A 25,474-nucleotide genomic window follows, 5' to 3' on the forward strand; every position below is an offset into this window, starting at 1 on the left:
GACATTAGATAAACTCAAATTATCCAAACCAAATTTAATAAAAACTGAATGCAACGATAACTACCAAATTTAATCAATCGTCTGTGTAATCTGGCTTGTTCTTCCGGCCCTCCCTCCTACCTGAAATTAGATCTTTCAAAAGTAATCATCAACTGAGATAAAAAGGCATAGGAATTTAAAAATTGAGCTTATGAGTACCAAAAAGACAAGTTCCAGATTGCTTGGAATAGTCGTGCTAACATAATCAAATCAAATATCTAACTAAGTAAAACTTACATGTGACACCAGCGAACCATTTGAATGTTCTTGGAATACAAATAATCAAGTAATCAAAGGTTTATGAACAAGGAAATATCTTACTATGAATATGAACAAGGAAATGATTTATGCATTGTTATCAAAAACACGACTTAAGTCCCAAAATCCTGGTTTTTGCGACTTTGCATAGCTTCAACGACTCAAATCCATAGCAAAGTCCTAAAAACAGGCAAAATCCTATCAAAGTCGCACAAAATCGTGAAATCCATTCAAAATCGTAGGATTTTGATGGATTTTGAAGGATTTTGTTCATTTTTTTGTTAACGGTCGATTTTTGACCCGGTTCGTAAATTGACCTGATTTGAATCCATGACCCGTTCTATAAATACCCAAAAGGCAAATTTTTTTCATTCTTTCACTTCCCCCCACATTTATGTATATGTATTTTGTGGACTTTGAACTTTAGTCATTTATGACTATATGCAATATATAACATATATTTAACATTATTTTTGTTTTGGTAGAATCCTCGATTTTGATTGCGATTTTACGAGTCCCGACTTTGCTATCCTATATCGATTCTACAAAAGTCCTTGAGTAAAATCCTTCGATTTTGATTGCGATTTTAAGACTCCCGATTTTGCTACTCCCTTTCGACTTGAAGTAAAGTCCCGATTTTGATAACCTTGGATTTATGAGATAAATATCAGTCCTTATGTCGCCTGTTGTTCTCAGATTTTATTACAAGTTGATCTAGATTTTATAATTTATATAACCAAATTATTAAAAAACAAGTTATCAATGGTTTATGAATTATGTAACATCCCAATATTTTCTACATGCTATTTTATAATTTTGTTGATTTTCTCTATTTAATTAATCAATTTGGTGTGACAATGATAAAATAATTATAATTGTTCCAAATATTTATTAATTATTTTGATGAGTTAATTTTATCGATAAGTCTATTTTATATTTAATTATTTGATGATTTATTATCATTTCAATTATTTATAATTTAAGAAGAAGAAAAAAAAGAAGTTTTTAGTGACTAGTCGATGGGAGTTGCAAGTGTGCTAAAAAGTAGCTATACTAAGAAGGAAACAAAGCCATGCCAAGTCAAACATTTGTATATAAATAATTAAAAAAAATAATATAGGGATCTGAATGACCTAAGTCTAGGGTTTAATCAAAAAGATTCTCTACCAACCCACGTTGGCTCAGTTGGTAAGGAACGGACCACTTCCTTGCAGAAGGTTGTGTGTTCGATTCCCTCTGCCGATGTGAGGGCAGTGTTGGTGGGTGATCTGTAAGTACCTCTATAAGTGCCCTTTGGACCCGGAGGCGTGCGCTGACCCTGGTGGTGACCGAAGCCGAACCCACCTAAACTTCTTTGTAACCAAAAATCAAAAAGATTCTCTATATGCGCAGTCAAACCACTCCCCATTTTCCTCAACTGCTCATGCCACACGTTTCCCATATTCTCTCAACTTTCACGGCTTTTTACTTCCCACACCAGTACACAGTTGCATACAACACTGAACCAAACTTCCTAAACTCAAAAATAAAGTCATTCTCCTGCCAACAATTGAAACTACAAGCTATCATTTCTATTAGAGTCCTTCCATTTGTTTATATAAACACTTCATCTTAGTAGAAGTCTTGAGGTAAGAACTATTCAATTGTCTGTTCTTCCATTCTTTTCTTCAATTCTTTTAAATCATTCTAAATAAAGTCATCCTTTTGTTCTCCCATTAGTACTCTCTTCAGTGAAGAATAATTCTTGAAGTCTTCAGAATATTAGGAAGAAGAGCACTTAAGGTAAGGGCACTCCCCATACAATTCAAAATTAGACATTGAATTAGAGGTCTGTAAAGTATTTATATGTTGTTTGTATGCTTTAAGGAAAAAGATATTAATTTTAGAGAGAATGAAACTTAGTAATGGAATTAATTTATAGGAGTTTAAATTTTAGGATATTACTTAATTTTCGTACTCTGCTTGTACCCTTGAAGGAGGAAATAGAAGACTAATTAATATATATTGTAATTGTAGTAAATGAGAGATATTCAAGACTTATACCAGCTAGTCTCTATTTGTGGTATCTCATTCATGGCAATGGCATGGCTTGGTTAAATTAGCAACAGTAAGGATACAAAAATGTCATCTATTTATAATTAGTTACGCTATCGTCACTATAAAAATAAGAAAAAGAACACTAGCTAGCTGTTCGGTTTGGCATGAATATTATTTCTATAAACTATTGTTCTGATTAGATTATTGTATACCTAGGCATAACCTGGTGGATTTAGCATATTTGGCTGGTTAGTGTTTAGAACAAACAAACTTATTTTCCTTACGGATATAGGTAAAAGAAAGTAAGTTTCATAGTTAATTATTCATGACTATGTAAGTGGGTAAGGACTTAATAGATACATTTAAGATGAAAGCTAAATTCTTTTATGTGTCTAGCTGTTGAGTATAAATTTGAGAATGTATGAAATTGAAATAATAAGAAGAGAAATAAGACTTTTATGGAAGATCTCTTTTGTCATGTGCATGATAATGTGTTATTTACTTTCTGTGTGGTTGCCTTAGTGGCGGGTTACAATTATATTCTGTGTGGTTTCTTAGTGGCGGGTAAATCTCATATTGCATTTATTTTCATGATCATGCATTAGCATATGCATCTGTGCGGTGCCTTAGTGGCGGGTTATTTCTGTATGGTGCCTTAGTGGCGGGTTGATTATATCCGGATCGTATAGTTTTAGGAGCATGCATACGCATATGTATTCCATAAAAGTTTATGGAGATTTGGTCATGAAGATTGAGTCATTTACCTGGAGAAATTATGCGCAGTTGTAAAAAAAAAGGAAAATAATAATGACGAAGGGATCAAAGCTTAATTGTGCTATATTTATTTATATATGTAAGCAAGCTAGAAACTTGGTGTGGTGAGTAGTGCTTTTATTTTGAAAATTCTGATGCATAACCTTGATGACTTAATTTAAGTGGTTTCAATTCCTTTAGAATCTGTTTTGCTTAAGGCCATATAAATAATGCAATGTAAAATTCTTTTGTATCCATTATGTTTATGTATTTTACTCTCTAAAGTTTTATGAAAATTTGGAACTGTTTCTATCCAATCTAATTTTTGGCAGAAGGATAGTGTATGTATATTTTCTGATTTTTAATTCCTAGTTTAGTTTTGTTTTGTTGTGGTTATGGAAGCTGACCCCTTACACCAATATTTTTAGGTACCCATGAAGAGATGTGGTTGCTTTGGTGTTTATGCTTGAAGTGCGTACGGGGACAAATTGGGTTTTTGATCGAATTGTAATTTTAAAAGTAATTTGAAGGATATTTATGTTAAGAATTTTCGTATAGATTTTTATTGAGAATTTATTATTGATGATAGAAGAAAAAAATAGTAGTGATTTTCGAAAAATGAAAATGATTTAGGCGTAATGTCTTTGACCAAAATCCAGGGTGTTATAAATTATGAGATAAATATTAGATATATGGTAGGCAATGTCAAGTTGGAAATATCATTACGAGATATATTTAAGTTATCACTTTGACCATGATAACATGGGCAGTGTCTCAATCAACTGATCAAGCACAAAGGTTGACCGGCAGATATGTTATGCCCAAATTGTACTTGTAGGGTAAAGGCGTGGGACGTTATAAGACCCAAATATTGCAATTGGCATTGGCAAGACACCGTATATCAAGACGTGACCTTACTTGATTCATAATTGGCATTGGCAAGACACCGTTTTTACAGCAGTAGTTATAACCTCAATTATGGAGATATTATCAATTCATATAACAGCAGTGTCAAAAAATTTGTGTATAAAGCCAGCAATTATGGAGTAACTTTCAAATCCTCATAAGATGTTAGAAAATATGGAATGAAGTAAAAATACATTCAACAAAATCTGCAGAAAGAAGTCGCAGTTGGCAAGATAGCTTGAAATGTGGTAATTACACTTATTCACAACAACATACTGTACAGATAGCTTGAAATTAGTTAGAGTTATTTTATTATTACATGTACTGAACTTACCAAGGTTCCAAGAAAAAAACAACTTGAAAAATCGAAGTTATCCTATGTATGCCTACAAATTGATAAAAACCAACATTGATCCCTGATAAAAATTAATTCAACATTAACCTGTTTCAATATTCATTCCAAACAGAACATTAAATATGCATATATCAGACAAACAATGATCAATTTCTTTTAGAACCGACCTGGCTCATTGTCGTCGTTGATGACGAACTGAATTCCTTCTCCTCCACCAGCATTCATGTTATGGAGATAGGTTTGAATAAACGCCCACTACACCATTTATTGCCTCTAACAACAGTCCCAAAACGTTGCCAGAACTCTGAAAATTGTTGCCAAAGAGAATAGGGGACGTTTTTGAGGCGTCTTCTATACGAGCGTCGTCTATAGTCTAAGGGGACGCTTTTCTCGCGCTTTTGGCAACACTTTCAATAATCGTGCCCTAAAGTCTTGGAACAGAAGACGTTTTTCAAAGTCATCTAAGGCGTCGATTTTCAATTTTTGTCATACCTGGCAATAGTTCACAAGCGTTGCCTTAACTAATATCACGAAAAAAGAATATACAGTTTGTCATATATTTAAACCGTGAGGAAATTTGATAAAAAAATTGGGTCATTTTCATTTCTTTCATTTATTCCTTAAACATACAAATTTAGAGACTGTTTTTATCGGCAAATAAATTTGATTAATACTAATCCAAACTCAAGACGGACCAAAATTGGGACAAAAGTTACAAACCTACAACACATGCTAAGTACAACTGAAAAACCATTAAACAAAATACTAACTAAACTTCTCTATAAAGAAAGACTAAAATTCCAAAAGCAAAACCAAACACTTATAGACTAAAACTCTTCAGGCTTGCAGAAAATAGATCAACGAACAAGAACACATTAGCAGGACTTGGAGGCACTAGAGCAAAACCGGAGCAACACCAACAGCAGGAGCTAAAACAAATGGATGCATCAACATCATTACAATTAAGCTACCAACAACTTTGTACAAGGAAAACCATAGCTGACCATCAACAAGCAACTCACCAACCGCACTACAGACTACAACACAAACACGTTGACAAGTGTTGCCTTATTTACTTCCTGCACAACATTGGTAACAATTGCATGATAATGAAGTATACACATCTACATATTACAACAAATGTTTTCAAATATCGCACTAATTCTTTTTTCCAAAAAAAAAATGAACATAACTAGACATATAAAACAAAGGAATCAGATAAGAAAAAATCACGTACATATGTTTTGTGGAATCAAATGAATCAAACCATTGGCATATACTTATGCCCCCCTCTCGGTATGGACCTGTCATGGAGCCTAGTTATTCAATATACCAAAACTATTAAATTATAGAATTAAAGTCAAGTCATTTCATGATACAATACCAATTCTTAAGAAACTTTTTTTTAATACCTTGTTGAGAAATTGAGTTATCATTATGTGCAAAATCATGTGATCCAACATCTCGGTATGGAATAAGCACACTCATAGTCTTCTCCTTAGATTTTTTTTTCTTTAAAAAGTACATACATAAATAGAAGTAGAGAATTAATACGAAATCCCACTTTTAACAATTTAATGCCCATATAATCTTATTGAAATGAATAAGAATTTAGTAGGAACCAATATCTCTATTAAAAGAAGTAGTGAAGAAGAAATACATGCACGCAACAACTCAGAGAAGCATGAAAGCATCAACGCTCAAAACGCCGAAAGAACACACCAACTCAAAGAAGCAAGAATGCAAAATTGACAAAAATGCTGCAAACATAGAACATGTCGATAACAGAGCTGATACCGTTTGTTCAAATAAGCTAATAAACTTGAGGCTAAATGCTATGTGGAAAGCGGTGCTGCTACTTGAGAGTACTTTGTTCAAGAGTATGTGTCAACAAATAAATTACAACAGCCAATGGACAAATAAATTACATCAACCATTTAGAAAGAAAAAAAAGTTCAAGGGTGTTTAAGATGAGTGTCTCTAACTAACATGAATTGGATAAAATAAGGGCAGCAACAAATTAGTAAATGAAAAGTTCCTAATAGAACACAAACTGAGTTTTAAAAGGAAACTACAACAAGAATGTCTACTAAAGTAAAAATCAAATGCACCGAACAACTTCCAACCAATCATCCTTAGATTTTTAGAGAAAATAAATAATATATAATAGTATATAACTCTCATGTTTCATTGTTCATCTAATACCCATACAACAACAACATCCAAAGAAGAGAGATTCGTATCGTGATCATTCAAAAACAGTGAGATCTAAACTACATTATATTACACTAAAGCAGAAAACCACATAAAAGCTAAAAGAGGCTTCAAGAAACCGTCCTAACCCTTATGAATAAAATGTTAGTTAAGGTCTGAAACTCTAAATACACTTTCTTACAGATCTAAAAGGCTAAGAGTGAAGATTAGTTTCCCAATTATTAAAAACATTACATCAGTTTACAAATCTAAGAGGCTAAGCAGGGGCGAATGGTAGTATAAGGGAGGGGTAGCCCTTGCTACCCCAAAAAAAATATTTTTCTGAGTGAGTAGGTATATTTTTATATTTAGCTACCCCTAATAATATATATTTAGCTACCCCAAGTTTTATTTTAAGTGAACTAATTTTTTCTATCTTTATTTAACTTCGATTGAACTTCAAATTATTTAATCGTGTCGTATAGGAACCGGAAGATTAACACCCAAAAGAGATAAATAATAATAATAATAATCTTTATAGTTTATCTAACAGTAAAATAATACAAAAGTGGGCACATACCTATAGCCCACCAGTGGTTAGGAAAATCTTTATAGGTATATTTTTTATACTTAGGTTAAAACAATTTGTGTTATACTGTATAATTTTACTTCCGGTTCTAATGTTTTTTTTTTTGTTGTTGTGATATTTGATTTAAACAACAAAAATTCTTACGTTTATTTGATGTATTATTTTAGGTATGAGTAAAATGAAAACTATTGACAACTTTTTTAAAATAATTGATACAAATGCTGCAAGCAGTTCCTCTCCAATTGAAGCATCCGATCTAAGTGTTTCACCTCAAGAACAGGAACAATCTGAGCCAAAACGCCAAAGACTTCGTCATGAAGAAATAAGTCGTTCTCAAATTGAAGTAGATCCAGGATTGCGACCGATGATTTGGAACTTTCCTGTAAATCAAAGAGATGAAATTCGTCGTGCTTATCTTAAACATGGGCCATGCCAACCTATTCTTACAATGTATCCTTTATCAAATGATGATCATCCTCGTCGTTTTCAAGCTTCTTGGTTTCAATTATTTCCTTCTTGGTTAGAGTATTCTCATGAAAAAGATGTTGTCTTTTGTTTCCCATGTTTATGATATACCTCAGTCTTTTCAAAATATAACAACACTCTTTGAGTTGTGCAAAAAATTAGTAGAATCTGGGAAGTCAAAGCGCTATCAATTAATTGATAGATTGATTCGTCTTGTTTTGACACTCCCCGTCTCCACAGCGACAACAGAGAGAGCTTTCTCATCAATGAAAAATCTCAAGACAAAACAAAGAGACAAAACACTACAAGAAAAACTGCAAATTGCGACACTTCATCTGCGACCCTTACCTTGTAACTGCCTCAAAATGCACATTTGCAACGGTTGTTGCAACTGTTTGAGCAACTGTCGCAGGTTTTCTTTTTTAAATGAATTAAAAAGTCACGTTCCAACTTCATTTACACCCTCTACCCAAAATTTCATTCCCCGCTTTCTCACTTTCCCCTAAAACCCCCAAATCTCAAACTCAAGCTTCACAAACCCGCTCACCACCAACTCACTCATTCCTTTTCCTCGTTCATCTCCTCACTCCCACACTCGCTCCTCACTCGTTCCTCTTCCTCGTTCACCAACTCACTCACTCACACACACACACACTCTCTCTCACACTCCCAACCTAGCCTACACACCGATTCAGATTCTTCTCACTCCCAAACCCTAACCTAGCTTTGAATCGGTGGTACAATCGGTGCTACAATCAGTCCAGTCGTTGATTTTATTGCTACAATCGGTGCTACAATCGGATCAGATTCAGATTCCAACTCACTCAGTCCACAATCCATCACCGTTGATTTTATTGCTCTGAAAGGTTAGTGAATCACCTTTGCTAAATTGATTTTATTGATGCTAATTTTGTGATTTAAAATTTTAGGTTTTCTGATTTGGGTTTTTTGATTTATGTGGTCCTTCACCTTTGCTTTAAATTTGATTTGATGCCAAGTTTTTGATTCAGAAAATTGTATTCATTGGTTTGAATAATTTTGTTTGAATAAACTCTGCTTCTTCACAACAGACTGATACTTCAAAAGAGAAACTCAGTGTTGCACTCAAGGAAAGGCAGGAACTGGAGCAGGTATTGAAGCTTTTAGTAGGAATTTTGACTTTTAATCTAGTATCTCTTGTCTGCATCTATTGTGCCGTCGATTTGACTGCTTTATGCTGTATTTTAAACATATGCGGTATTGAAAACGTGCAGGCAAGTGGTAGTTTGAAGGAAATGAAATCATTTAGGGAGAAGCTTCCTGCATTTAAAATGAAGTCTGAGTTTCTGAAAGCAGTTCAAGGAAATCAGGTGTGGAGAGCTATTTATTATCATTCATGGAATATGACTTATTAACGGTATTTAATTATTTGTTTCAAGATGCTTTTAAAAAAATTATATCTGTAAATCTCCATGAAAATTTAAAAGACGGCAAACTTTGTTGCTTGATATTGAAGTGGACTAAATTGTCAACGTGATGCTCAAACTGTTTGAACTTATGTTAATTCTTTGCTCATGTTCATTCTATAGTTCTAGTTGTAATTTTCATTCTAGAATTCAGTAAAATTTGACTGGTGTTAGTGCAGCTATTGGTAGTTTCGGGAGAGACAGGCTGTGGGAAAACAACACAGCTGCCACAGTTCATTCTGGTTTATTCTTATTAACTCATAACTTTTGTATTTTTATTAGATTTTATGAAAAATTTCGTTTAAATTAGTTGATTAAGAGGTTTTTGTTGAGATGTAATTTATGTAATGAAATTTGGAAAATGATCAATTGTAATTATTTGTGTGCTGTTATGAATTAAATAAGCTTGTATATGAGAATTGTTTTTTGTTATAGGGTATGTTTGGATAGGGTTATTTGAGCTTATTTAGTGAGATTGGGTTATATGAGAAGATTAGCACTTGTTATGATTTACGATGAAGAATTTTAAGAACTGTATTGTTTAACCAGGATACTTTAGCTACTGCTGTTGCAGAAGAAATAATTAAAGTCTACAGAAATGAATTGGGCCCTGAACCGGTGCCTTTAACTGTTCCTGCTGGAGAAGCTATTACTGAAGAAGATGTGAGTTTCATTATTTTTCGTATACATAATAAGTAGCTACTGTAACTATAAATTTGTTTCCATATTTATGAAGCTTTTGATCTGTGAATTAATACGTCTTCAGTCTCTATTACTGCTAATTAGGTAACCTTGGTTTTTTGGCCAGATGTATTTTCTTGATGTGGAGAAGAGTGACGATGATGAAAGTATTTTCAAAGATGATGTTGAAAATGAAGATGATGCTTTAGAGAAAAAGTAAGATATCATTAACTTAGTTAGCTTCTCTCAGTTTAAATACTTTCTTTTTTACCACTTTACATTACCAATCAAGTCATATAAATTACATTCCATTTCTTTCCTGCTCAAGCTTTCATGTATAATTTGAATTCAGACATGCAAATGCACGTTGTTAGCTAATGAAGGCTAAATTAAGCTTCTTAGATGTATAAATTTTTATTTTATGGAGACCACGTGGCCGGTATTCTTTTTTTGAAAGAAGTATGTTCTTTCACATATTTCATTTTGACGTCTTGCTTAATTTCATTTTGAACACTGGAAAATAGATCCACTCGTAATATATTTCTGCAGCGTATTTTTTTCTAAATCCAGTAATGTCTAAACATGTATTTGTATTGTTTAAATCACTATTTGACAGGCCCATTAAAACAAAGAAAGTGACTAGAGTTGAGTTGAATAAGATAATTCGGCGCAGAGAACAATTGAAAAAAGAAGCTGAATCAAAGAAGAAGAAGAATTTCTCAAAAGAAATTGATAGGTAATATGACCATTCTCTCATCCTCCCTCATCTTTCTCTCTACTAAAATAAAAGAAATTTTTCATAAAATCTAATAAAAAAACAAAAGTTATGAGTTAGCAGAGCCATTATGTAGGAAATAGTGACTTTCTTTGCCTTTGTGCTCTTGTTTATTTGGAATTATATATTTGGATTGGCTCCCTTCCCTCATTTAAGGATAACAGTTTTGGTCAATATCTTTGGTCTGAAATGAAACCCACTAAGGTAAAAATTAAGTGTATACATATGTTAGCAGTGTAGTGGTCAATATCTTTGGTCAGTACACATGATTTTTGTTTGCAGATGCTGTGATTCCCATCACTAGCTTCATATTGGTGTGTTTGTTTGCACTTCAACACTATGGTACACATAAGGTTGGGTTCTTTTTTGCTCCAATTGTGCTGACATGGCTACTGTGCATTAGCACACTTGGCGTATATAATATATTCAATTGGAATCCGCATGTATATAAAGCTCTTTCGCCTTATTATATGTTCAAGTTCTTGAAAAAGACAAGGATAAGTGGATGGCTGTCTTTGGGTGGAATATTACTTTGTATAACAGGTAAAGAGAAGAAATTTCATACATTTATATAGTAGAATAATGTTTTGTGCTATTCTCCTACTTATTCTTTAAATCCAAAACCTATATCTATCTATAAATATTCATATCTTGTACTGTTGTAAGACGGAATACTATTTTATCCGAGGCATCTTTTGAGAAACCTCAGAGTCAAAAGTACTATGATTTAATTAAGACATGGAATAAGTTCTCTGGATATATACTTGAACAAATTCTGCACTGCTCCTTTATCTATCATTATTTCCCTTAAAGTATCAAATTTAGTATACTTTCACTAAATCAAAGCAAGATATTATGCCCTCAAATCAATAGATTTGAGCTTTCACATGGAAGCATTGTAAAACTTCTGTAGTAAATCTATTTTACTTTATGACATACTCCTTATGTGTTGACTTTGTGTGCAGGCTCAAAAGCTATGTTTGCTGATCTTGGCCATTCAGGTTGGTTAAAATATTTTCTCATTTTCTGTTTGCTATTTTTTTATGCTATATTGTTATATGCTCTTATAGACATGGGGAAAATGTCTTTTAACAATTTGTCATGTGCAGATTGCATTCACCTTTCTGGTATATCCTGCACTTATAGATCTAGATAGTGTCAGTCATTTCATTTAACTTTTCTTTTGGGCTGTCAAACATTTACAAGGATGAGCGTGGTTTACTTCTTGATGATGAAGCTGCGTCCACAAGAGATGCTATGTGAGTTTCAAATTCTCTTTTTTCCCCCCTTAATCAGTATCAGTATCTTTTTTTCCTCCTTAATCAATATCTTGCTCTAGTTTAACTCTGTGTAATGTAATATGAATTGCTATAATGTTAATGTGGATTTTTTATTTTTTAAAGTGCTCATGGTTGAATTGCCTTATATTCGTTATGTTTTGAGCTTTAAACCACATCATTGTTAGTGAGAGTTTCAATTCTTTATTTCAATATGTATCTTTTAGTGTGGAATAATTTTGATCTGTGACTGTTGAATTATTTTATACATAGTAATCATATACTTCACACTAACCATGATAGGGTTATCAATCATGAATTAACATGTACGTAACATTACATAAAAAGTTAAAACCACCAACCAAGACTAACTATGAAGTAAATGTTTACGGTTCAACATATTTTGCTGCTCTAATAGATTACCTATAACGTTATGTTTTCAGAGATTTCTGCTAGTTAGTTTCTAGTTTACACTTGGAATAATTTGATTTATTTGTTTGTTATGACAATGGTTTCCTAATATTCATTATATATTTGGGTAGTTGTATTATATGCAGTCATCGACATCTGTGACATTCAATTTTTGAAATTTCTTAATCATTGAATGCCTTTTTATTTATTGAGTACATTTCATTAGATTATATTGATTGAATTAGCAATACCATTAAATGTTTTAGTTAATGTTGTTTTACTTGAAGATAGTGTGTTTGATATGAAATAATTATTAGTGACAATGGTAATATCATATCTTGTTTGTACAAATTTCATTATACCCTAAAGAGTTTGTGCGTTTTCATTAGGTGATGGGAAGAGGTGGTAGTTTTTGCGAGAGAAAGGAAAGTGAATGGTTACTTGGACTGCCCATGTCATTCAAATTTGTAATCTGTGTTTATTGTATCACTTGTTTGTATTTTATATGAATGTAAAATTCATATTTTAGTTTATGAATTTGTTCATATTTTTTATTATGAATTATTTTAGTTTTATATATTTTTTTTATTAGTAAATAGTTCTATTAAAAATTCAGGAAAAAACTGATTTTTTTTTTAAATTAACTCAACATCTGCGACCCTTGCAAATTGTCGCAATGTTTTTTTTTAAATAAATTTTATGCATCTGCGACCCTTCCCCAACTGTCGCAAGTCCCTTGAAATCCATTTGAATCTCCTCATTTGCGACCCTTAGCAACTGTCGCAGTGCCTTTTGCGGCAGTTGGTGCGGCTGTTCTATGAAGGGTCGCAAAAGACACTTGCGACCCCAACATCCGTGACTGTTGGGGAAGGGTCGCAATTGTACATTTGCGACCCTTCTAACAGTCGCAATCTGTCATTTTAAAGGTCGCAAAATGCAGTTTTTCTTGTAGTGAAATGAGTGATGATTTTCTTTCAAATAGCTTGGTTATTTACATTGAAAAGGACATTGCAAGTCAGTTTAGCTCAGATGCAATTATGGATGAATTTGAGTCTTTGAAGGGCCGTCGAGTTCAATTTTCATAAATAGCTACTATTAGTCTTTATTTCTTTTGTTGTAGCTTTTTTGGTACAATCCGCTATTCTAATGTGACTTTTTTGGTACAAAATAGTTTATTGCCGCATTTTTTGGTATAATCCGTTCTTGTTGAATCAAGTGTATATTTTATTAAGAACATTTTATATAAGTAATAGTTATTGTGAATTTTTTTGCCTACTGCATTAGATTAGTTTAAAAAAAAATTATATGTGGCCACTTCATAGAATTATCGCTAGCTTCGCCGCTGAGGCTAAGAGTCAAAAAACGATTCAAACATACAACCCATTATGCATAACATGATTCTTCAACCCATTTAAAACATAACAACAATTTATAAATCTAAGAGGCTAAGAATAAAAAAAGATTATGAGAAGTTAAACATACCGTGAGATTTGAAGGATTCGGGAAATCGGAAGGGACTTGAGGCGTACACGTAATCAAAGGGATTTGACCCCCAAAGAGAGAACGTGAAAGGATTTGGGCGTGAACGTGAAGGGGATTGAGCCTCACCTTCAGTGAAAAACGATTCAAACATACCAATTATTATTTCCTGTGTGTTCTGGAAGTGGTTTTACGTTTTGTAGATCTGAAGTGATTTTCTTCTCTTTTAATAATTGTACCAATATGTATTATATTATAATAATTATAATAATGTTTCTTCCCTAAAAAAAATAATGTTTATTTTTTTTTGAGAGAATTAAAATTATTGCATTTCATTCATCAAAATGTGTTCAATACAATATGGTAATTCTACCAATATTTGGAAACTAGCTGATAACAGGGCCACTTTTGCTAAATTATGAGCAACCTCGTTTGCTTGTCTCCGCACAAACTCTACACGTGATTTTTCATAGAAATTACTACATAGAGATTTACAATGCTCAATTATACTCCCAAATTCTGTGACATCACAATTTCGGGAATTGAAACTATCAACCACTCTCTTAGCATCCATCTCAAAATCCACAGGTCCTAAATTTAAATTATGCAACCAATCTAGAGCCGACAAGAGCCCTAAAGCTTCTCCAATGTGTACCTCACAAATGGGACTAAAAAATTCTTGCTTAGCCAGAACAAATGTAATATCCCGCCTGACTGTATCGGTATATTACCCGTTGACCGTGTCAGATGAATTTAATTCATGGAAAGTAAGTTAATAGTTAATATTTTATGACATGTCAGCATAATATGGATAAAGTATCAGTGTCGTATTTAATACGCCTGTGGCAAGGGCATTTTGGTAATTTCACGTGGGAAGGATATTTATTTGATTTTGGGGCAAAATATCTCATTTTCCCTTTTTCTTTCTCTCTCTAGGGTTGAAGTTGGAGAACTTCTCTCCCTTCTCTCTTCTTCCTCACGCCCTTTTCTCTCTTCTTCTCCACTAAATCTTCTTCCTTCATATTGCAAGTGAGCTAATATTGCTCTCTCTTGATCTCTTAAGTGTGTGAAGCTTGGTTCTAGCTTGATTTACCCTTCACCTTCTCTTCTTCAATTTTTTCCCAATCTCTTACCAAATCAAGAAGCATGGTGAACAAGTTTCTTCCCAATATTTTTATGGTACAAAGAAGCTTGGTTTGGGTTGTTCTTCACTCCTTTTCCCTCATAAAGAAAATATCATGAAGCTAGGGTTTGTTATTGGTTAAGTGAGAGTTTGAGTTTGCATAGGCTATGGTTCATCTTGGACAAAGAGGAATATGAAGATTGGTATGAGGCATGAGCTAAGTGGGCATGTGTTCAAGAGCTAGGGTTTTGGAAGATGGAAAGTGGAGGATGATGCTTGCTTGAGTTTGAGGCTTGGGATTGCTTTAAGAGCTTCCAAGGTGAGTTCCTTAGTTAGTTCCCACCCTTGGGATTATGTGTTTAAGCTTGTAGGGAAAACTATATAATTTTTCTAGGGTTTTTGTGTAGGAAGTTTACCCCTTTTCATGCCATGCATTTTTATACTTGTGAATACTTGTTCAATGGTCGTTTTACAAGTTCTATATGACTTCTAGTACCATGATATGTCTTGGGATGTGTTGTATTGAGGTTTTTGGGTCAAAAACTCCATTTTTGCAAGTCTGAACTGTCATTGCTCGCAGTGGCGAGCAAATCACTCGCAACGGCGAGCTAGAGGTCGAAGGGGGGGTGTTGCTCACCCCCAACTCGCAGTGGCGAGTAACACAACTCACAGTGGCGAGTAATGTACTCGCAGTGGCGAGTAGTAGGGTGCCAGCACCCTGTTTGCTCGCTTCAGGCCCTTTTTGACGTGCTTCGGTCCAGTTTCTTCGAGCATTCTTTTACAGTAATAAACCCCTCAATACATGACTCCAAGGCATGGTTTTTAAACATGATTTCTTGATCATTTAACAAGTATTTGTAGGGTATAATTAAGTATGGCGTAAGAGAATTATGGCATGAGTTTAACGAGTAGAAATCAATATCTAACGCGGGAATGAACTAGAGCCTCGACTAGTTGTCGAGAACTAGCAAGTTAAGCAAGAATCCCTAGGATGTTACGACGCGAAGTGTAATCTCTTCGCATATGATCATGTATGTTTAGTTAGTACAATAAGCCGTGGATTGATTAGTCAATCTCTCCACTAAGAATAAGAATGTATAAGCTAGAACAAGTAAGAGTTTACTCCTAATCGGTTCGATTAAGGTTCCGAGGTAAACAATCAAGTATGTACATGTTTAACTTATGTATACGACAAGACCATGACAAGTATAAGTAGGTGGCATGTCTCTTGCTATCCACATCAGGGGGATACAAGAGGTTCTCGATCTAAGGGGAACGATTCAAGCCGTAAGGAACCCGCATGTCACTGAAATTAACAAGACGTAGGTGCTTGTGTCTCTTGTTATCCACGCTAGGGGGATACGGGAGGTTCTCGACCTAAGGGGAACGGTTTAAGCCGCAAGGGACCCGCACGACACCGAGGGAGTCCGATGTACGTACATCGGTCATGTATGGGATTGTTCTCGGGGTTACTCCACCCGGGACTATCCGTAAAATGAACCAAGATAATAATGTTTGTTCAACGCTAACATAATGAATAATGAACTTAGACGCGATTATGTATGATATGTTTATGATCATGTATGTTTATGTTAAGAACAAGTTATGATTAGGACAAGTAAAGAATATGATGCCGATGACGTTCTTAGGTTTCCCTAATCGTCCGGCTTAGGATTGTGTCATGAATATGTTACATGAAGACCTTGATGCGCCTACCGTATCTTGGCATAGTGGTCTTAGGTTCCCTTGACCGCCATGACACGTATGATAGTAAGCCTATAACAAGTAGGATGAATTATGACGGCCCTAGTATGCACCACAGTCTAAGCATGCAAGTCCCCACACACGTATAATCAACCGTCAGGTTGTAAAATAGACATGTGGTGACCGTAGGTTTTCCCCCGTGGTTGCCTATAGCCTAGGATTAGGTGGAACTCACTGAGACATTATGTCTCATCCCAATCCTTATTTGTTTCATATATCAGGTGGATTAGCAAGCTAGTAGCCGAATGGATGATGCGACAAGTGTTCGTTCGTACTCGCAGCTGGATGGTGTGGATTTTAAAGGATGCTTTTATTATGATTTAGAAAAGTTAAGTTGTATTATCATCGTACGAACGCCCTTGTTGTCTTTTATATTCATTCAAAGTTTTATTGTTGTAAATTTTTAATGTATCCAGTACTAAATTAACGCACTTGCTAGACTTTCTAGATACGTCTAGTATGGGTGTTACAACAAATGTCTAGGTTTTTTTTTTACCATAGTCTAGTGTTTATGTTTGTTAATAATATCAATTATTATTAATATATTATTGTCATTGTTTTTTGGTCAGGTAGCCTAGTGGCTAGAATTCACCTTATAAGGTGAATAAGTGGGGTGTCCGAGGTTCGAACCCCGACCCCTGCATATAATAATTATTGTTATTGTTATTCATATTAATGTTTAAACAATAATTTCATTTATGTTTGCCCGCTTTTTTTTATTGTGTCATTAGTTTTTAGAAAATTTAGACCTTAATTAAAATTATTTTGATTTTGATTCAAAGTATAGGTATAGATATTTCATATTGTAACAAATTTATTTAGGGGTATTATTGGAGTTGAGAAAGTTAGCCCAAAATCATAAATTCATTTTATATATAGTATAGATAGATAATTGTTAATGTTATTCTTATAGCGGAAGGACGGGTATGTGAGTGCGTGTCCGTCTTTCGGCTCTTTTCTGATCAAGTCCATTGGCTTGCGTTACCACCGACAAACCCAGATGGGTCTTGTTTCCAAAGGGTTGTCTCTAAATTAAAGTCGCACGGTGGATTCTTGTTGTCGTTGTGATCTTGTTTCGTGTTTGTGACTCGTTGATTTGCACCGATTTGGTCGTGGGATGGGGTTTACGGCAGTGTTAGATATATTTAATTTTTATTTTATTAAATTTTTTACCAAATTTTATTAATTCTACCCATAAAATATACTCCTATATTATTATTATTATTATTATTATTATTATTATTATTATTATTATTATTATTATTACTATTTTTTTTTTGAACAAGCCAAAATGGAATAATATATTTACCAAAGGTGTTTCAAAACGCACAAGGCGTGCCGTAAAGAAACACCGAAACTGTTACAAAGTCAAGTCTGCGGTAATAATAACAACACCAAGATGAAAACGAAAAAGCAACAAAATAAATAAGAAGATTACAGAAAAACACCCATACAAGGTAAAGGGTGCCGCCACCAGTCATGGTAACTAACGGCGAAAGTGGGCATATTAGATTTCAGCCAAAAGAAAGAGAGCCTTTTAACTTTGTCTGATATACTCCGAGGATCCATAATCTTCTGTTGAAAAATTCTGCTTGTTGTTTTACGATTTAAAATATACCGAACGAAATTACTGGGTGAGTCAAGACCAGGTCGCTTTCTTTAAGACGTTTCGCGGCACTACCCTAGTTTGTGCAAGGTAGACTAACAACCACGTCGTCTCCAGGATAAAACAGCCCAAATCAATGTTACGAGTATATACTGCACAGTATATAGTCGCTCGAGAATTACACCTCAAATTATGGTTCAATCGTTTGATCGAAGCCACTCGATACGGTACGAAACCGCTCTATTCGAAACGGACGAGACAAAAAGGAGTAGAAGATGAAGAATGATTCGTTAACACAAATCGGAGGGAGAAGAGAGAAACCGCACAGGAAGCATCAACTGTGAGATTTGGTGTAAAGAATGAGTGGGGCGAGCTCTCCTTTTATAGGCAGAGTTCGTAACAAAAAAACGGGTTACTTGGGGATTAAGTCCGCTCTTTCCAAATAGTCCATACACAAGCTAACCAGATTAGTTGTAAGAACGAGTAAACCAAACGCGGTAACCCCGAAAGGTGTTCGAACTGATAAAAATTCTCACGAGCTATTAAAGGAGCATCCACCACCACACCGAACTCTCCCTTCCTCCCTCCTTTAACCGACCCCCCTCCTCCTCGTACCTAGCCCTTAAGACTCGGTACCACAACCCCTCCTTATCAATTAACATCCGCCAACACCACTTTCCAACTAAGGCTAAATTAAAATCACCTAACCTCCTTACCCCCAAACCTCCTGCCTCCTTGGGAGCACAAATAGAATCCCAATCAATCCAATAAATTTTCCTCACATCCTCACTACCCCCCCCCCCCCCCCCCCCCCCAAAAAAAAAATTTAAATAAAGATTCAATAGAGGAAATTATACCTGCGGGGGCCTTGAAAAAGGAAAGAAAGTAAACCGGGAGAGATGACAGGACTGATTTTAGAAGAACCAAGTGACCACCCAAGTTGAGAAACTTACACTTCCAGTTTGACAGTCTAGTGATTATTCGATCCACAACAGGTTTCCAAAACTCAATTCTTCTTGCATCACCCTCTATGGGCAGCCCTAAGTACGTAAAAGGTATCGATCCCACAAGGCACTGCATCACCATAGCAGCCTCATTTAACCAGGAAGTCGAAACATTAACTCCTGTTAACATGCTTTTATTAAAATTCACCTTAAGACCAGATGCTTGTTCAAAAATAATCAATAGTGCCCTCATAGATCGCACATTAGCCCAACTTTTTTCACCAAGTAACAAAGTGTCGTCAGCAAATTGAAGATGAGAAATAGAGACCTCATTATTGCGTCCTACACTGTAACCACGGAACAGCCCCGTCGTCACCAAAGATGTCATCATAATATTTAGACCTTCTGCTAATAATTATGTGGTAGATACATAGTTTTAAAAATTGGACCGGTTGTCAACTCGGTAAGGTCACTAGGTTACGGAGTCAATGATTCAATCACTAGGTCATTGGTTGAACCGCATGGTTGAACCGGATTAAATCGGATTTATAACTCGTTCTCTATAAAAAATGTGCACTTGTATTAAACTAGGTTGGATTATATTAATCTGGATCACTTAATCACAAAAATTAAAAATAAACACTAATAAAACTTACCAATTGTCAAAACTCATCAAAATTTACCATTATATGTGCATTTCATACCTACACAGATTCATCCCGTATATAAATAAATATTAGAAATTTGCCAATATTCAGTTTTTTTTTAAAAAAAAAATTAGAAACGTGGTCAAAGGTGTGTTGACCAGGCCGGATTGGAGGAAAAATTTATTTTTTGGTAAACAATCTTGGAGGGAAGATTGCCACCAAAAATTTGATTTTGGTGAAATTTTTATGCAACAATGTAAAATTGTCCCCAAAAGTATCTAAGGGGACAATTAATGGTTGTCACCACAGAAATAATAGTCTAACGCTCCAAAATCGTCCCCAAAAGTATCTAAGGGGACAATTATTGGCTGTCACCAAAGAAATAATAGTGTAACGCTCCAAAATCATCCCCAAAAGTATTTAGGGGACGGGGGTTGCGAAAATAATTTTGGCAACACTCATAAATTGTTGCCTTAGAGACTTTTAGGAGACAATTTTTACACATCCACTAAAAAAGTGTTGCCAGAGACAACAAATGGTGTAGTGGCCATTGGATTAAAAGCTTCTCCGAAAGGCGAAGGCGATAGAGATGGCGGTGACATCGACGGCAATGATGTAAAAAAAGCAAGGAGATCATTGAACGGTTGAGAACCAGCACCGGTGGTTGCAGTGGCGGTGGCGGTGGCAGCACCGTTTCCGGAGAAAAGCATCGAAAAGGAGAAACCTCCGGCAGGGAATTCGGTGGTGTGAGAGAAGAACGGAGGGAGAGGATTAGGATTAGGGTTAGGGTTAGGAATTGGGGATTCAAGTTCTTCGATGAAAGAGGAGTTGCAATTGGGGCAGATGAGATCGGTGGAGGTGGTGGAAATGAGGGAGGTGCGTTCGCACTGGTGGCAAAAATAACGACGGAGGTCTTCGGAGTTGGTGGCGGTGGAGAAGGTGGTGGGGTTGTCGCCGGTGGAAGACACGATGAAGAGAGAGAAAGAAGAGAGAGAAAGGTTTATATAGAATGAAAGAAGAAAAAGACTATAACGTGAAATTAAGTAAGAGAGAGGATAAATTTGTAAATTACTATACTAAATAATTAGTTTTTTTTTTGTCAAGAATAATTAGTTTTTTTTTACTGCGATAATTAATATATTTTATTATTTATAGTAATTATTTATAAAAAAATGTAAAAATAGATTGACCAAAAAGATACTAGATTAGACTATAATCAATGTGAAAAAACATAGTTATGACCAAATTTATGATAAATGTTAAAATAGATGACCAAAAAGTTTGATTTTAATCCTTAAGAAAACAAGTTTGATTTTAAACAAGTAAAGAAGAAATTTTCTTCGTTCCTTTTGTGTTTTTATTTAATTGTTGTTTTGATCATTTTAGGTACAATTTATCAATGATATCATTTCTCAATTATTTATACTTACTCTTTTATCACATAAATATTACGGTGTTACTCCAAATTAAAACAAGTTCTCGGCAGAGGAATTATAATTTCTTTTAAAACAAGTTCTTGATGGACTGGGTTCTAGGGATTTACTTCAAATTTTAGAATCGTTATGCTCTCAAAAAAAAAAAAAAAATTATGGTCCAATAAAACTGATAGAGATTTTATCTATAATCAATATCTTTATGATTGAGGGTTTATATCTTTGTTAAATAGTTTATAATAACACTGTCTATATAAATTTAATAAATCGTATTTAAATAAATTTCGATAACTGATAAAAAGAATGTTAGAATCTATTACCATTGTGATAAAAAGAGTGAGATTCATGACTAGACTCAACACTACAATGACAGGGACTTTGATTAACTGCTGTAATATAGATGACTTGGATTGATATATGAACTTATTGATCTCAATCTACCAACCAATTATGTGTCGAACTCAAAAACACATCAAATTGATGACTTTGGAAAATCCAATTTCGACTCAATAGATATAAACAAGTACTGATCATATATAAATCTAATTGATGGGCAATCGAATTTCGACTCAATTGATTCATGACAGATCCTTGACTGAGATTGAGATTATAAGATGTCAAAATATAATAATCAATAAAACTTTATTCCATAATCATTAAAAAGTGCATTATATAGTTCTTTCATGAATGAAACGAAGCATAACAAAGAGAAATTGACAAAACACTTGAGACTAAACTGACTACATATTCATTCAAAGGCCCAACTATTTTCGCGACGAACTTCCTCCTTTTCCTCGGGGGTGTACTCATCCTTAATGTTTAAAATCGTGCGAATCTCCTCCGGTGTCTTGTCCTTGATGTTGTTTGCTGTAGTCATACATCCAAGATCATATAGACTCTTGATGTCCAAATACCTAGCAGCCAAGATGAGTTTGAAGAGAGTATCTTGATCAACCTTGACAAATTCAGCGTCCCACTTCCTAAGCTCATCAGAACTTACAGCATCAACATGTTTCTTGCAATACTCAATAACCATGGCCAAGATCTTGCTGGTTACGTTCGAAATAGGGATTGCAGTGTTGTTGGCACAGTCGTTGTCGATCAAAAGCTTGATCGTCTGAGATTGAACTGCCACCGCCTCTTCGATTTCAAAGGTCCCGCCTTCAGAACTCTTCAGGATGATCTTCTTCAACGATGATGATGCCATGACTTAGAAACTCTAAATTTTTGTGTCTTTCTCTGAGTTTGAAAAGAATAGGCGTAGGTGGGTACTATTTATAAAGCCCATGCCTAGGAATATGTTATTTTAAATAAAAAATTTGGTCAAAGAATGCTTTATTTTCAACTCAAAATATATTTTTTTTTGAATAAAAAAGTTATTTGTTTTTTCTCTCAAAAAAATAATTTAATGAAAAAAATTTGTTTCTAGAATATTGTATTTTGAATTAAAATAATACGTTTCTAGAATATTGTATTTTCAATTAAATAAAATTGTTTCTAGAAAATTTTATTTTCAATTAAAAAATTAGTTTCTCGAATATTTTATTAACATGATGCTTATTACAACAAACTATTAGACACCTAAAGCTACACTACCAAAAGAAGTTTGTTAACACTACCAAAAAAAAAAACGACATCTAAAGCTAAATTTATGGTACAAGAAGATGGAGGGGGAAGGAGAGAAAGGTTTGTTAACCTTCTCGCACATCCTTAGTACGGAGAAGATGGGAATACAAGATGCCAGAGTACAGGGAGGATACTCTGACGAGCAACCTCAATTCAAGACAGGTCGCAGATCCAGATTGATCGTTGGTGCAAATTTGCAGATTGGGCCAACGCCATTTGAACATTCATGATATTCCCTACAATATGACAGGAACCTTTGCATGAAAGGCCAATAGTTCAACATTGGCAACATCAACACTACTTAGAAGAAATTTATAAAAGAAAAGGAGAAAATGTGAGTTGGAATGAGAATTTGTGAAGAATTGGTGAATATTTACAATGGAAATGCTACCATAGAGTGTCACGATGAGTCAAAGGAATGAGAGAAAATAATGTGCTTAATTTTGTTGACCAATAAAGTAAACAAAACATGTTATGGTTCATATATTAATGCATATTTTGAATTTTTTTTAATCCCACATTGTAAAGAGATTGATTATCAGTAATGTTGTAAATATCTGATATTTATATTTGATGTTGTGTTGAAATTGTGGTATCAGAATGGTAGTTGGTGGTGGTCGGATTGCCGATCGAAGGTGGATGGAATTGTCCGAGCAGTAGTTGGTGGTGGTTAGAGTGGCGACTGGTGAAGGCATATATGCTGAATTTCAATCTGAGCAATTTCTTTTAGGAGAAACATTATCTAGGTGGTTAAGCAAAGCATTTGAGTTGGTTCTAGAGTGCTCCACGACTTTGTCACAGAGAAGCATTTGATTTTGGGAATTTATTTGTTCCTTTGGGACATAGCACAACAGAAACATCAAAACTAAATTTGATTTTGGTTTTTGAAATTTTCAAGAAAAAAAAACTGATTTTGTTTTAACAAATTTAAAGCATAAAACAAATCAATTTAGTTCTTCAACTTCCACCACCATCAATACAAGAGATTAATTCTATCAATTAACTGAAACAATTTCTTGATCTGGTTTAAAATCGTGTTATTATGTGCTTTCCATACACATGCATCCAAACGATGACAAGCATATTATGAATTACTTTACCATCATCAAACAATTCGCAAAAAGAATAACTCTTCTGATCGATTTCAGAGCTTCTGATCTATAGTAATGCAAATTGTTAACTTTCATGCATCTCAAGCAATCATCTACTAACACAAAATTTAGCAGCATTTAGAAATAACTCTTCTGTTGGAAGAGCTGCAATGAAAACAAGTGATTAAGGAAAGCTGGCAGAATGCAGCTCAGTTTTCTAACTTTGCTCCCAAAGTATGTTAAAGTTTTCACTTCCACGTAAAATAACAAATTGCAATCTTTCATAACATTTCGTTATAACAATCATTGACATTCGGTTCTATATTCTCAACATTATAGGTTAAAGTTTTCTAACTTTGCTCCCATAACATAAACTGAATGTGCAACTCAAACGAATAAATTGTTCACCAAAAACTGCAATCAGAAAACAATGTGACAAGCTAAATCATATGAGTGCTTATGTATAAAAAATTTATATAATAAAAAAAAAAAATAAAGCCAAATTGTTTTCATATTAGTTAAAAGTTGTTTTCATAAAAGTAATTATAAGTTGATTGTATAAGCTATCTATGAGAGCTTATGGAAATAATTAAGCTTAAAACAATTTATGGGCATGTGACGACCTGTTTTTATAAGCCTTTTAAACAGTCTCACAATTGCTTATGAGAATAGATAAACTCAAATAAGCCAATCTAAACAGGATCTTAGTCTTCAAACCAAATTTAATGAAAAGGGAATGCATTCTATACAATCATCTGTGTAATCTGTCTCAACAGAAACAGCTTCTCTGAACTAAAAGATAAACCAAACATTCAAAGGAAATAATTACATTTTTTAAAGAGAAACACAAAAGTGTACATCGAGATTTGGGAATTATTCTATGGTATAAAAACGAGGAAACAAATGAAATAAACATGTCAACTTTTTGAAATAAGTATTATCAAATATATATAGCAGCTATACCGCAGCAGAATTTGGACAAGTCTTTGAGCCTGTTTGTTACAGCTTTTTTTAAAAAAAAAATCACTTTTTTTTTAAAAATAATCACTTTTTTTAATATTGCATCCGTTTGTTACAGGTTTTCAAAAAAATCAGAATCTAAAAAAAATCTAAAAACTGCTTCAAATGAGAAGCTGTTATGAGCAGCTTTTTTTTTAATAGATTATTTTTAGAGGAGAGAGAAATTTGTTACCGGATTTTAAGAAAAAAAGATATGTTTAAAACAAACTAAAATTCCAATCATATCCTTGTTTTGCTATATATACACAAAGACTAGTCTTCCTTTTTTTCACAGCCTAATCGATATTCTTCTCTCTATTCTCTAAACAAGTGAGTTCCCTCTTTTATTTTTTTGTTGCAGATCATCTAAGTTGTGAAGGTTAGCAATTCTATTATCTTTTTGATTCAGAGCCTGTTTGTTACAGCTTTTTTTATAAAAAAATCACTTTTTTTAAAAAAATAATCACTTTTTTTAATATTGCATCCGTTTGTTACAGATTTTCAAAAAAATCAGAATCTAAAAAAAATCTAAAAACTGCTTCAAAAGAGAAGCTGTTATGAGCAGCTTTTTTTTTAAT

General features: G+C 34.0%; 2 protein-coding genes, 1 long non-coding RNA gene and 1 pseudogene across 4 annotated transcripts; 1 reads left to right on the plus strand and 3 right to left on the minus strand.

The window, feature by feature from the left end:
• Positions 1-4,924: 4,924 nt before the first annotated feature.
• Positions 4,925-13,876, minus strand: LOC146927605 (uncharacterized). Its single transcript, XR_015005755.1, has 4 exons — positions 13,667-13,876; positions 5,761-5,860; positions 5,586-5,652; positions 4,925-5,427 (listed from the first exon to the last, which is right to left on the minus strand). It is a non-coding gene; the product is annotated as an uncharacterized LOC146927605 (long non-coding RNA).
• Positions 7,920-12,745, plus strand: LOC146927606 (uncharacterized). 2 transcript variants are annotated; one of them, XM_085700852.1, is made up of 10 exons: positions 7,920-8,461; positions 8,666-8,725; positions 8,849-8,944; positions 9,590-9,703; positions 9,849-9,937; positions 10,338-10,457; positions 10,900-11,039; positions 11,462-11,497; positions 11,606-11,755; positions 12,574-12,745. In XM_085700852.1, the coding sequence occupies exons 3-9, from the start codon at positions 8,870-8,872 to the stop codon at positions 11,650-11,652; spliced, it is 621 nt and encodes a 206-aa protein (XP_085556978.1). In that variant the 5' UTR covers positions 7,920-8,461; positions 8,666-8,725; positions 8,849-8,869; the 3' UTR covers positions 11,653-11,755; positions 12,574-12,745. The 2 variants fall into 2 exon arrangements, with proteins under 2 accessions (XP_085556978.1, XP_085556979.1); XM_085700853.1 differs by having other exon boundaries at positions 7,923-8,461; positions 11,703-11,755.
• Positions 13,877-18,855: 4,979 nt separating the features above from the next.
• On the minus strand, positions 18,856-19,488 carry LOC146927607 (uncharacterized). The gene is made up of 2 exons (XM_085707098.1): positions 19,014-19,488; positions 18,856-18,890 (listed from the first exon to the last, which is right to left on the minus strand). Exons 1-2 carry the CDS (start codon positions 19,486-19,488, stop codon positions 18,856-18,858), a joined length of 510 nt encoding a protein of 169 aa, XP_085563224.1.
• Positions 19,489-21,865: 2,377 nt separating this feature from the next.
• LOC146927608 (SKP1-like protein 1A pseudogene) lies at positions 21,866-22,411 on the minus strand (annotated as a pseudogene).
• Positions 22,412-25,474: the final 3,063 nt, after the last annotated feature.

The sequence above is a fragment of the Medicago sativa genome, chromosome 4 (genome assembly GCF_051527215.1).
Source record: "Medicago sativa cultivar Bolivia chromosome 4, Bolivia_mono, whole genome shotgun sequence".
Classification (NCBI taxonomy): domain Eukaryota; kingdom Viridiplantae; phylum Streptophyta; class Magnoliopsida; order Fabales; family Fabaceae; genus Medicago; species Medicago sativa.